The 14,439-nt window shown below is 42.6% G+C and overlaps 1 protein-coding gene across 1 annotated transcript in view; it reads right to left on the reverse strand.

The window, feature by feature from the left end:
• Positions 1 to 14,439, reverse strand: part of MACO1 (macoilin 1) — a 102,513-nt gene that overhangs the window by 41,584 nt on the left and 46,490 nt on the right. Inside the window, exon 6 of the mRNA XM_056846935.1 lies at positions 10,519 to 11,017. Coding sequence (XP_056702913.1) covers positions 10,519 to 11,017 — 499 coding nt within the window. The remainder of the gene's footprint in view (positions 1 to 10,518; positions 11,018 to 14,439) is intronic.

Genomic DNA, 14,439 nt, shown 5'->3' on the forward strand with positions numbered 1-14,439 from the left:
AGGTGGGGCTGAGAGAGCTCTAAGAGAACTGTGACTAGCCCAAGGTCACCCAGCTGGCTTCACATGGAGGAGTGGGAAACCAACTGAGTTCACCAGATTAGGCTCCACTGCTCATGTGGAGGAGGGGGGAATCAAACCTGGTTCTCCAGTTCAGAGTCCACCGCTCCAAACCACCGCTCTTAACCACTAGATCACACTGGGTTAAGTATCCTTCCCTCAACCCAACTCCTTTTATTAGTGGGTCAGGGATCTGGCCTGACATACTTCTAAACTATTACAATTTATCCTTTGGGGGCAGCTGCAACAGACTGCAATTAAGCAGGAAAAAAATTAAATAGAAATTCTAAGAATATTTTCTGTGGCCTTTCAGAGTTCCCATGAAAATCAAAAAGCATTATTCCTATAAATTTGAAAAGTAGGATGCCTAAGAAAAGGGGCAGGTGAAGAATATGGTATCACATGTGAAACATGACAAGCCAGCCTCACAGCAAGGAAGCATCCCTCTTTCCTGCCCTGTGTTTTAATTATTTTTATGAATTTTATGATATGGTAGGTAAACGTTAGTTTTCAAGTGTTTTAACGATGTGTGTGTGTTTGGTTTTTATGGTTTTAAAGGTCTGTTTTATCACGTACATTTTAAATCTGTTAGCCACCCTGGTGGCCCTGAAGAAGGCAGAGTATAAATTTTGTAAATAAAATAATGAAAAACATGGTATAAAGATAACCAATCAGTAAATGAAAATTCCAATGTTGCCACTGAAACAAAGTAGCAATAAAGGCATTTTTCATTAAAATTACATGGATATCTTTCCTTTATTTGTACATTATTGTATAATTCAAATGCCTCATGGTTGCAGTTACACTCGCAGCAAGTATCGCTTGCTCCGTTAGTTGTGCCCGGAAGAGTCTACTGTGGGAGTAATAACGATCTTTAAATAGGCAACTTATTACAAGGTTTTTAGCTGATCTCATACAGTAAGTAGCCTAAACGGCACATTTCCTAAGATATCTCTCTCCAGCTGGAGGTCTCTAAGTTATATCTATAATACAGTTTGCTTTTAGGAGACACCAGAAGTATCTATCTACCAGAAAAAGAGAATTCTTCCCTTGTAACTAACAATAGCTTATGTGGCTTAAAGCACATAAAACTTCTCTTCAGCTCATAATATAGAGAACTGCTTTAAAACGGAGGGAGAATACATCCATCATTTGCCAACTTAATAGGAAATTTTTAGAATCCCCATATTGCTTCCTTTCTGTATAATTAAAGTCTTTAAGAAACACCTTCATTGTACTTGAATTTTTATTTTTTTAATAGAGCTACAGAAGCAAGACAATCTGGTCTCTGCCCGCAAGGAACTTACATTTCAACAGAGGCAAGGTGATTAAGCAGTGGCTGAATAGAAGCAACTGCAGTTATACATACGTACCACGATGTCATTGCTGGGGAAGAAGACTAAAAAAAGTAGATTATTTAGGGCTTGGAGGTCAGTTCTGAATGAATATTCTGAGAGGAGGTTCTAGGCATAAGGGGACAGTACTGAAGAAAAGGGAAAGAGAAGTTTACTGTGCAAAGGACTTTTGTTCTCTTAAAACAGAAGAACTGGTGGCAAGGGCAGGGACATATTGGCATACGAGAATATCTGCAAGAGAGAGACAGCACACATTCAGACATGTGCTGCTAGAATTGTAACTGGCTTTGGCTCGCCCCACGGTTAATGACATCTGTATCATCTTCCTTCAAGGACCACTGAGGAGCCTCAGAACTGATTTATCCAGGACACAGACCATATGCACACAAGCAGTGTCATGTTTAAATGCCCTTCTCATACGTGCAGGTTGAGCTGCAAGTAGCTTTAACATGCCAATCAGACCTTACTCTGACACTCCTTTGAGGCAGGTTAGGCTGCATTCAGACATCACAACAAGCAGCAATTAAACTGAAAAACTAGCACGAGAAACGCCATGCTCATGTGCCCCCACCTCCTCCCATCTCCCTCTGTGTGCGAAGACTGGTTAAAAATACCTGGTTTGCCCATGCTATAATCTCCTGTGGCATCCAAATGCAAGCACCTTGGCAAAGTGGACTTTGTTTATTCCCCCGCAGGCTGGGATTCTAAACCTCATTTTATTACCATCTTAGAATCATAATTTGTGGGGAATAAACAAACACCAGTTAGCCAAGGCACAGGAATGTGAACATCAAGGCAAACTGAAGCTTGATCAGACCACGAAGCTTTGAATCATGCCCCACACGTAAAGGGAGGAAAGAATGGATTGCATGAGCTCTGCAATAAACTGTCCTTTGTAAGCATCTGCAGCCTGGGTGGAATGCTGCCAGTACTGTCGCTTCCTATCAAGTGTATGAGCACACTACCAACAGTCTAGTCCAGGGATGTCAAACATAAGGCCCATAGGCTGGATCCGGCCCCTTGAGAGCTCTTATCCGGCCCACAAGCCAGCCAAGGCAGGCTCCCCGCCCCCCAACCTTGATCTGAGTTGGTGAGGCATAGCCTGGCCCGACCAAGTGACATTTATGTCATATCCAGTCCTCATAACAATTGAGTTCGACATCCCTGGTCTAGTCATTCTAGGCCACACAATATGAAGAAAACACCAGGGTGGAAACTTGCAAAGCATAATCAGCAGGCAGAAGGAAAGGGATGAACTCACTCTCTCCTGCATGTGTCTCCAGCATGGTGTAGTGGTTATAAGTGGTGCTTTGGAAGCGGTGGACTCTGATCTGGAGAAGAGGGTTTGATTCCCCACTCTTCTACATGAGCGGCGGATGCTAATCTGGTGAACTGGGTTGGTTGCCTCACTCCTACACACGAAGCCAGCTGGGTGACCTTGGGCTAGTCACAGCTCCCTTAGAGCTCTCTCAGCCCCACCTATCTCACAGGGTGTCTGTTGTGGGGAGGGGAAGGGAAGGGGATTGTAAGCCAGTTTGATTCAACCTTAAGTGGTAGAGAAAGTTGGCATATAAAAATCAACTCTTCTTCTTAAACAATTTATCAGGATGCAAGCTTGACTAAAGAAAAGAATGGCCCCAGGAAAAGCATTTACTATGCAGAACTGGAGAGTGTAGGAAGGGTCCATTCCCTCCTCCAAAGGCCTGTTCTCTCTCTCTCTCTCACACACACACACCGCCACATACATTTTGTTCTATCCCACCCTACAGTATGAAGTATTCAAAGCAAAACAAGATCACATACTTATGTAGTGTAGTGGTTAGAGTGTGGTACTAGGAGCTGGGAGACCCAGGTTCAAATCCCCTCTCTGACATGGAAGCCTGCTGGGTGATCTTGGGCCAGTCACACACACTCAGCACGGGGTGTGTTGTGAGGATAACATAGAGAAGAACCATGTCAGCTGCCCTTTGGGTCCTCACGGGGGAGAAAGGTGAGGTACAAATGAAACAAACACACACATACATAAGAATTTGCCATGCACAGAGTACACAGAAGCCCAGTTTTGCCTATTCTAACTGGCATCAACTCTTTAGGGTCTCATGCAGAGAAAGGTTTTCCCAAATCACATCATTTCAGACCCTTTTCAAATGCCATTGGCAAGGACTGAACCTGGGATCTTCTATGAGCAAAGCACATACTCTTCTGCTGAGCCACTGGCTCTCTGAAGGTAAAGATCTGCTGACTCTTATTAAGCTTGTTAATAACTTGTTTTTAGGAGGATCCTTTTTTTGGAAATTATAATTCATGTTGCTTAGTGGTCAGTTGTCCTGAGCTGATGACATTTCAGGCTTTCATCAATTATTTTACATGTATTTATTGAAACTTTTCATGGGCAAGCTGCTTCATAAACCCTGAGTGAGCTACCAAGTGTGACACATGTTCAGAACCATATGCATGGTCTACTACCAGCCCTGCATGCTCATGATAAACGTCTCTCAATATTTTGACCTTCACTCACTGAGGCACTCCTGATCATTTCAAAATAAAATGCAGAACTTATATAAAAAAAGGTGCTTTCATGCCATTCTGAGATGAAAAGTCACTTAGCTCATCAAATGGTACTTTCCTTGGCAAGAGTACTTGATTGAATAACTTTCTTGGAACACTGTTAATCTCTGGTAGTTCTTTATTGATATCCTGAAACCTAATAAATTGGCTATTAGACAAATGCCGCATTGGTACATAAAAGTTATCTGCCAGATTCCTTTTTCACTAGGCTGCACATGTATGTATAAAACTGCTGTTTTGAATTAAAGCATCTTTTGAGGATAATGTTTTACGGCAATTTCACATTTCGAATTGTAACCTGCCCTTACAGCTTCTAAAAAAACAAGACAAAACTGCTTGGAATCTGATTTTGCATCTAAGGAGTACTTAATATGAAAATATGAAAAAGATACATGTATTGTGGTTGTATACACTCACACATATTAGACAGACAACCTTTGAGCCCGTGTAGAACTGTCTGTCTTTTCTGCTGAGAAAAAGTGCTTGATTGAAACCTTAGAGATAACCTTGCCATGATGGGGGAAATCATATTTGTGATTCACTTTTGCATCCCATTCATGTGTAAAGTAGGGGGCGAGATATGTATGAGTGGAGAATGCCCATGCTTTGGATCCAGAACATCCCCAGTTTAGTCCCTGGCATCTCAGCTTAAAGAATTTTAGGAAATGTCCTACGATAGAAATTCAAAGGGGGAATCCAACAGAAAACTGCTGAATCAAAATTCATTAATAAATTCAGGATTATAGATTTTTCAGTCACTGGAGGTGCCAATATCTTGCATATTCCCACATTTCATAGATATTAATTAATTCTATCATACTTCTGTAACTTCTTTTGGGCCCCTCATTCTGAGTCAGTCGAAGCTATGGAGCAAAGGATCATTTGCGGATCTGCAGTATCACAAAGCATTAAACCTAAAACATAAAGGGCAAAGATAGCAAATGGACTTCCCAGATCTTTTCCCCATTCGCTCATGCTTTGCTATGTACTGGGCCCGGCACTCATGGACTGCCTGGATCCTTTTAGAGGGCCTGTCTCCCATTCTGCAGGTGTCGAAGAGCCTTCTTAGCAGTATTGCTAGAATTACAGAAATCTTTCCCCAGAAAGACCCATCGAGTGATGACATTATGCCACTCCAGATAAATGATGTATGTTTGTCTAAAGCCAGAGATCAGCTAGTGGTCTCACGTGATTAAATGTACTGATGCAGGTTTATCTGTGTTTTTTTAAGGCTGACGATTTTAACATTGTGATGTATAATTTTATACTGTTTGACTCCACTTTTTATGGAGAGCCTATTGAAGAGCAGCATCATTTCAAATGTAAGAATAAATCTTCTACAACAGGCTTCTTTCAGTATTAAGAAATAAGCCACAATTTAAGAATAATTTAACGTCATAGGCGTTCACTGCAATAAAGGAGAATCCTGCTAGTTTCTCTTCCTGGGGTTGGTGTATATGCAACATTCACTGTCCAATAAGAAACAGAACGACAGCTGGTTCCCTCCCAGAGAGACTGCCTTTGCTCCCTGAGTTCAGTACTTTTTCTGGTTAACACAAATTTGGGATGCTCTGAAACTTGCATTTAGAACACAGGACTGAACCAGAGCAAAATAAGAAGAGGTAAGGAGGGGATGAGCCCCGTGGCGCAGAGTGGTAAGCTGTAGTACTGCAGTCAAAGCTCTGCTCACGACCTGAGTTCGATCCCGACGGAAGTCGGTTTCAGGTAGCCGGCTCAAGGTTGACTCAGTCTTCCATCCTTCCGAGGTCGGTAAAATGAGGACCCAGCTTGCTAGGGGTAAAGCGTACATGACTGGGGAAGGCAATGACAAACCACCCCGTAAACAAAGTCTGCCTAGTAAACGTCGGGATGTGATGTCACCCCATGGGTCAGGAATGACCCAGTGCTTTCAAAGGGGACCTTTACCTTTTTAAGGAGGGGATGAAGAGAGGATATTCACAAACAGCAGGGTTAGGAAGCGCAGAAGCCCATGGCCTGCTCCCAACTCCTTTACCCTATCTGGACTGGTGCCTCATAATAACGTTTTAGGGATCATCCAGTTAATGAATTTCTTTCAATCAAGATCCAAGCTCTCTTGCTCGATGCCAAGCAGTATCCCCTTGCATCTGCCAGAAAATATATTTTCCTGTAGGGGTTCTCTGCTTGTGGCGCCTTAAAGGCTAGTAAAATTTATTCTAGAAATGAGTTAGGGCTCACTTCATCAGATGTCTTCAACGAATCTGTTTAGTTTTGCTGCTGCACACTAACACAGCTACCATTGGGCATTATCCTTAGTTCTACTCTCACAAATGTCACCTAGCTAAAAGTCTGCCACATCCTTCAGTGTTCTTTATCTGTCTTTCATCAGCAATGGTCTATTGGAACTTTCAAGTATATCACTTTTATGTAATTAACTGTCTCCAGCCTAGCAAATGAATGTTGTCAGTCTGGCATATCTACATGCTTGAGCCTATCCGCCAACAGGAAATCAGCTCCTGCGTGGGCCCCACGGGACTTGTGTTCTAGTTGACGCAAAAAAATGGACTGAAGGAGGTCGACTGTCTCAAGTTGTCACATAACATTTTATATAAAAAGGTGTGTCCTAAGCAACTTGCTTAGCCTCCAGTCTTCTACTACGTTATTTAAGCCATTACAATGCTGCAATTGGATACTGCCAACCTTGAACTTGCTCTCAGAAGCTTGGGGTGTAATTGTTTCTAAGAACTGACCTAGAAGGATGGGAAATTACGCAAGCGTTCAGAATCCACAAGGAGCACATCAAAGGGCCAATAAGTTATTGGAAAGGCACTTAATTGGGAACCGAATCCCTCTGATCTGCAGCTTACAAAATAAACCTTCCTTGGTTACGTATAACCAAGTGCTGCGTTTATTCCTTGAAATTCTTGTTTGCTCCGAACAAAAGTGAAGCATAGACTGCGAAACAAGAATTGTATTAAGTATTAAATATTAAGTATAGCTTTTATAGCCCGCTTGTAAAGTAGTGAAAATATGGATATTGGATATAACTAGACAATTGATTACATGAGTACTAATTTAAAATGAACTCCCTGAAAGACTGCTTATATTGTATATATACGAATGGTTGGGATAGGTATGTGTGTATGTTTGCATGTTTTTGACATTTTTTTTTTTTAAAGAAATTCTTGTTTGCTCCCACTTTTATTGCCAACATTTCTACACTGGGTAAATAATCAGAAGCTGGTTGTTTTTAATGGAATTTGGTGCTCGCATTTGAGTTAAAGATCCAATTCATCTTCTAATCCCATTTAATTATCATGGTTGGGTTGTGACTGAGTGGAAGTGGAGTAATTACTTTACAAGGACATCTTGCTTGACAACGTCTAAACCAGAGTCAAGTTATCATTGCTAGAATTCGACAGCACAACCGTTCAGCACCCAGCAGGTCACTACTGCTATGCTGCATGTGCTACTGGCTTGACTGCCACAGTTCTTCCTTGCTTCCATAAAGTATGCACATTGCTAACCCCTGACCTCGTATGCTTGGTTAGTTCAGGGACTTATTGCAGGAATGCTGAGCGATTAACACTGTGCAAGTATCAATAGGTTGCTGCTGGATGCATACTGAAACCCTAACAGCACAACTTTCCACATGTAAAATATTTTAAGAATAGTATATTCTCTCAAGCAAGATAGCTGGGAGGAGAATCCAGCCAAAGATACAGCTCTTTAAAGTCCAATAAACCTACTTGGGAACGGATTTCTGTTTAATGCCACTTTGTTCCCAGTCCACAACCAGAACTTCACAACTCCCACAAGAGTCAGTGTTCATACATCAATTTAATGCAGCGATCTTTTTGCATATTAGGATTTAGTCCTTTTATAATGCAGCTTTGTATCATGAAGGCAAACATCTTATTTGTTCAGTAGCTTTCTGTGAACTGACAAGTAGGGAAGCAGTTTTCACTGCTTTTCCATCACCCAGAGATGTTGCAATGAACTATGGAGTATGAAATAAATTGGTGCAGCTATACAGGCAACGGCAGCAGGATATTGTGACACAGTTTTGGTCAACATGCTCCCTGCACCACAGTGACCAAAGATCCAGTGGTGACCACCACTATTATGAACCGCGGACTGCTTGCTTCTACAGATAAACCACTATTACAAATACAATACATTGTATTGCTTTTCTATGTTAATTGCCAAAGGAAACTAGATGAAGAATTGGTTTTTATTTGCCGACTTTCTCTTCCACTTAAGAAAGACTCAAACTGGCTTACAATCACCTTCCCTTCCCCTCCCCACAACAGACACCCTGTGAGGTAGATGGGGCTGAGAGAGCTTTTAATAGTACTGTGACTAGCCCAAGGTCACCCAGCTGGCTTCATGTGGAGGAGTGGGGAAACAAATCCAGTTCACCAGATTAGCCTCCGCTACTCATGTGGAGGAGTGGGGAATTATTGGTGTTTTAAAGGATATTAGCGCACATACACTTGCAAAAGAGACTGTCTGGACTTCCTTGGAGATTCCTACACATGACTGGAAAACAAAATCCTGTTCAACTTATGCCACCTACTCAAGGCCAGGAGGATCCTGGGAGTCTCACTTCTCTAAAGCCCTGCATGCTGAATAACATTTGCATCCCAAACTAGGTTTCCCATTGGGCCTTATGGAAAGAAAAAATAACTTGCCATTAACTACTATATCTCATGAACACATGAAGTTGCCTTATACTGAACCAGACCCTTGGTCCATCAAAGTCAGTATTGTCTACTCAGACCGGCAGCGGCTCTCCATGGTCTCATGCAGAGAGGTCTTTTACATCACCTACTTGCCTAGTCCCTTTAACTGGAGATGCTGGGGATTGAACCTGGGACCTTCTGCACGCCAAGAAGATGCTCTACAAACTGAGCCACAGCCCCTCCCCTTCAGAAGATGTTTCATACAGTGTAATCCTATGCTTATTTACCCAACGTTACCAACAAATTCAATGTGATTTACATCCAAAGTAACAAAATTAATTCACAACATATAATTTTTTATGGTATTTTTAACAAGAAAAACAAAGGTCTATGTACATTCAGTTCACTTTTTTACCTCTACATATATGCATACAATAATGTATTACCTCCCTCAAGCCCTTTTTTAAAAAATCTACATATTTCAGCATTTATTTTTAGGATTCTGTCTTAACATGGGATGTAGCACAGCATAGTAGTTAGTGTTGGACTAGGATCTGGGAGACCCAGGTTCAAATCCCCATTCTGTTATGAAAGCCTGTTGGGTGACCTTGGGCCAGTCACACACACTCAGTCTAGCTCACCTCACAGGATTGTTGTGAGGATAAGACTGAGGGAGAATAAAACAGCATAAACCACTTTGAGTTCCCATTGGGGAAAATGCAGTGTTTGAATGAAGGAAATACTGTACATGAGAAGCAGTGTGATATTAGACTCTGGCTGGTAAGACCCAGGTTCAAAATTTTGTCAGTCACTCACTTAGCCTGAACTACTTATCACCATTGTTGATGAAATGAGGAAAGGGAGAATCATTTTTGCCACCTTGAACACCATGGAGAAAGGGTGGGCTACAAGTGAATATGTAAAAACATACTTTAGTAGCAATCCCCCCTCCCCAAATTGCAGACTAATGGGCAAAACGCACCATGCTTTCTACCCTGGTCAGCTGTGGGAGGGCGGTCGCCATGCGTTCAACTTTCTAAACTTGGGATAAAAAAGAGCGAGACAAGGGAGGAACAATCCAAGGACATTCTAGCCATGCATTATTGGCCTAAGTCTGTACACTCAAATTAATTGTAGGAGCCAAAATCAAAGCTTTGCAATTATTCTAACCGTATTTTCACTCACCTTTTCCCTTAGTGTGGATTTCATTCCATCAAGTGTACAAATATCTGCTGCAAGAAATATTAACACAAAATGGCAGCCAAAGCTTTCAGCTTTAGGTGCCTAGCATGTACCAAGTTTCAAGAATTTGCAAAATGTGATGCTCATGGGTCCCTATCACTTGCACATCACTGTATCAGGTTCTCTCCACTTCCCAAATGGTACACACATTGAGAGAGATATTCAACAATCAACTGTTAAGTCTCTTTATTCAAGAAGTATGACTTGAAGTGTTTTATTTCCACACACAGATACTCACGTATATGCCAGCATGTGCATCCACTCATCCCCAAGTGAATAATTCCTTCCTATGAGGTTAGTCAGAAAATGCACCTGTAATTCTGTACTTGCTCAGCCAATTGTAATTGTGGAATGTAGCAAGAAATAGAACTCAAGGAATCAGGAACCTAAAACAAATTCCACAGCAACCTATTCACTCCTTTAAATACTGATCCCATCACAAGATCTCAGGGCTGGAATGGCACCTTGCAACCCAGACCATATCCTATTCTAACCCACAGTGCTTGCCTTCTCCTGAGTACCACAGCCTTCTCTTAAAAAGGAGTCTCAATTGGAAAAAAGCACAAAATCGCACAACAGCAAGCAAGACAACGAAGTGAGAGGAAACTAGGTCGCTAACATATCAAACTTACCTTACCAGTGCATCTGGTTTGCTTAGCTGGTTATTGGGAATACAGTTTTCCATTAAGTCTTTGTGTGCGCATGGGCTCTTGCTAGCGCACTTCTGTTTTTTTTCATTCTTAGCAGATGAGGAAGGAATGCTCCCATTGGTTGCACTGTGGCTGCGGGGCGAGGAGTTTACAACGCCGCTGGCATTTTTGTAGTTTTTGGACGAGGCAGTGCATGAGTCCTCTTTTAAGAGGTTTTCTGTACTTCCCACAAGATCGTTATTCAATCTTTTGCTATTGATATGGTTCTCCATGTACTCGATCTCCTGTATTTTAGAGTCTACAGGTTGCAAAATATTGTTATTTATTCCAAGGTTATGTTTTTTGGCATCTTTGTCTTTTTCTTTCCCCTTTTCCCTGTATTCCAGTTCCGGTAATGCTGTAGATATTTTTTTACTGGCTGGAATACCCCCATTGTGCTGCAAAAGTATTGAGGAATCCATATCAGACAATCCTTTGGCTGCTGGAAAAAAGTCAAAAGGAAAAAAAATGATTAATGTTTTTAAATATACAAACAACAGTAATTTTTGTCCTCTTTTTCTAGGTATGTACCGTACTTATTTTAAAGAGAAAAAAAACCTGGGAGTCAGACCGAATGGTTCTGAAGTGGGAGAAGAACAGAACCTTGGATACTTACCACGAAAGTTCATTCTGCTCTGAGGTAAGGAGGGCATTTTGAATTTGGGTGTTTCCTACCAGCCGTTCAGGGAGGCAGGACTAAAACGTGTCACTTCCTATCTCGCAGGCGGTAGCTCCCGAGCCCAGTTTAAATACTTTCCGAGCTAATAAGGAAGGACAGGAAGGAAAACAATGAACACAGAACATTAACAAGAGCAGGTGAAACAACACTGTCGTAGTGAAAAGGTGCTAGAACAATGGAAAGAAAAATGAGCTGGTTTTGAAGAAGGGGATGGATCAAGTCTTTTTTTCCTTTTGGTTCTTAGGTATGTAATTGTTTGTAGTCAAGGTCGTACTCTTGCCCTGCTTCTTGGTTCTGCATACTGTCAGAAGTCATTTATGCATAGGTACTTTCACTCACGTTTGCCCCCAGTCTGTCTCGGTTGTTCCTTGGAGTTATGCATGAGTTTTCCGTCCATTAGAGATTACCTCGCTGCCCAGCCCTCGCAATGTCCGGGTCTTATCTGATCCTCCTCTTCTCTTATTCCTTTTGGGTGGGCAAGATGCTATTCTTACCTCAGAGTAGAATGAACCCTCACGGTAAATATCCAAGGTTCCGTTCTCGCTCTGAGAAGGAGGGCATCTTGAATTTGGGTCTTCCAATAGCTGTGTCCCTCTCTATCCAGGGTCCACCACATGCTGCAATACTGTCTGCCCAAAGGCCACATCGGTTGAAGAGAATGAATTGAGCTTGTAATGCCTAATGAAGGTCGAGATGGAAGACCATGTGGCCACCTTACATATCTCTTCTACTGATACTTGATGGTTGAGGGCAGTGTTGGTGGCTGCACTTCGTACTGAATGAGCTGTGATGCTTGGAGGAATGTTGCTGGCCTTATAGGCCTGGAAAATACATTGCCTGATGATATAGCTTATGGCTGATCTAGACAGCCTTTCCTTGTTTGGAGCTGTCAAGGAAATGAATATAGAGTCCATTTTCCTGATAATCTCTGAATGCCTGATATATATCTTCAGTGCCTTTCACAGCTCTAATGTGTGCCAAGCTTTCTCTTTGGCATGTTTAAGTCATGGACAGAATGATGATAAATGAATCTCTTGCCTTCTATGGAAAAGAGTTAACCTTGGGTATAAAGGTGGGGTCCGGTCGAAGCTTTCCACAAGGAGTTGTATATGCATCGGGTGGAAAGCTTTCTGGAAGCCTTGATGGTGTCAGCAACTTCTGGGGCATAATCTAGTTTCATCAACTGGTTCCTTTCAAGAGCGACGCGGTCAGATGGAACCACTCTGGGTCCGGGTGCCTTACTGGACCTTGCTGCAGCATGTCTCATTTCACAAGAATACGCCATGGCTCTTGTATTGATAATTCCACCAGAGATGGGAACCACAGTCTGGGGGGCCACAAAGATGATCAAGGCCCGTTCTTGATGTACCTTCCTTAGTGCCTTTGAAATTACTGGTAGTGGCGGAAAGGCATACAGTAGTCCTTGAGGCCATGGGGAGGTTAGTGCATTCACTTGTTCCGCCTGCGGATGATGGTACCTGGAAAAGAATTGTGGCAGTAATGATTGGAAGCTGAGGAGAAGAGGTCCACCCTGAGGGCCCCAAATCTGTCTGAGATCTGGTGGAAGATTCGCTCTCTTGAGGAACTTGTTCTTGTCTATGGTCTTCCTGCTCAACCAATCAGCTTGCTTGTTGAGGGATCCCTAAACGTGTTCTGCAGATATGGATTGTAGGTGTATTTCCGCTCATGAGAGGATGCTGTTTGCTTCCCGATGTAAGACAGAAGATCTGGACCCTCCTTATTTGTTAATATGGGCCTTGGTAGAGATATTGTCGGTCCTGATGAATACATGCTGACCCCAAATTGTTGACTGGAATTCTAGAATCTTGATGGCCCTGAGCTCTAGGACATTGATGTTTAGCCTCTTTTCCTCCTTCACCCAGAAACCTTGGGCTGGTTATCCTCATAGGTAGGCTCCCCAATCAACCAGGCTGGCACTCATGAAGATCTGCACTGGATTCCTCTGAATATACAACTGTCCCCACTTCAGTCAGCTGAACTTGGTCTACCAGATGAAGTTTTGTTTGACCGACAGAGACAAGGTCAATCTCTTGTCCCTTTTCTGTAACATCGCAGACTGGTGGGGACAAAGGAACCACTGAAGAGGTCTGGAGTGCAGATGGGCCCACGGAACTGACCCTATGCATGATATCATAAGTCCCCGTAGACTGGTCAGAGACATTAGCTGTGCTGACTTGGCCTTGGCAGTGGATTTTGGCCAAGCTCGACATCTTGTTGACTTTTTCCTTTGGAAGAAATATCACATTCTTTTGGGTATCGATGATGACCCCTAGATGCTGCAGTCTCTTGAGTTGGGGAGAGATTGCTTTTGTCTCCATTCAAAAGATAGCCATGAGTTTCCAATAACTGTATGATACAGCTTGTATCCTTGATTGGGGAACAAATCAGGGCATCGTCCAGGTATGGATGAATCTGGATTCCTTGTTTCCATGCAAGAGCCACCAGTGTCACCATCTTGGAAAACACTCAAGGAGCTGAAGCCGGTCCAAAGCATAGAGATCTGAATTGGAAATGTTGATCTTGGTAGGAGAATCTGAGGAACCTGTGGTGACCTGCGTAAATAGGAATGTGTAAGTATGCCTCTGTGGTATTGATGGGAGTCATAAGGGCCCCAGAAATGAGGGCCTTGTGATTGGGAGCATGGTCTCCACATGGATGTGTGTTTGTGCCACAAACCTGTTGACATATTTGAGATCTAGATTGGCTCTCCAGTCCCTTTTTGGGAATCATGAAGAATATGGAGTAGACTGCTGAGCAGTTAAGGCCCTTGCGTGTTTTTCCTTCTTAAGAGAACTGGGAAAGGAAGAAACTGGGCTAAGAGAAGACTGGTAAACTCTATGACATAGCTGAATTGAATGATCTGTTGCACCCAGAGGTCTGATTGTGACTGTAACCATTGAAATTGGGACTGTTGTAGTCTTCCCCCACACCAGCATTGCTGTTTTCCTTGTTTGATAGAGGTCTGTCATTCTTGACAGATCTATAGGATTGGAACTGGGTTGACTTGTTGAAGTGCGATCATCTGCAAAAGGGACCTCTGCTATTTGATCACTAAGTTCTCCCCCCTAGTCAGGTCTGGACAGAGATAGGGTGTGGCAGCGTCGAAAAGAGGACTACGAGAAGGCTCTCTAGTCATCCTTCCATAGATTTCTTGGCATAGCCTT

This window comes from Euleptes europaea, chromosome 3 (assembly GCF_029931775.1).
Source record: "Euleptes europaea isolate rEulEur1 chromosome 3, rEulEur1.hap1, whole genome shotgun sequence".
NCBI lineage: Eukaryota > Metazoa > Chordata > Lepidosauria > Squamata > Sphaerodactylidae > Euleptes > Euleptes europaea.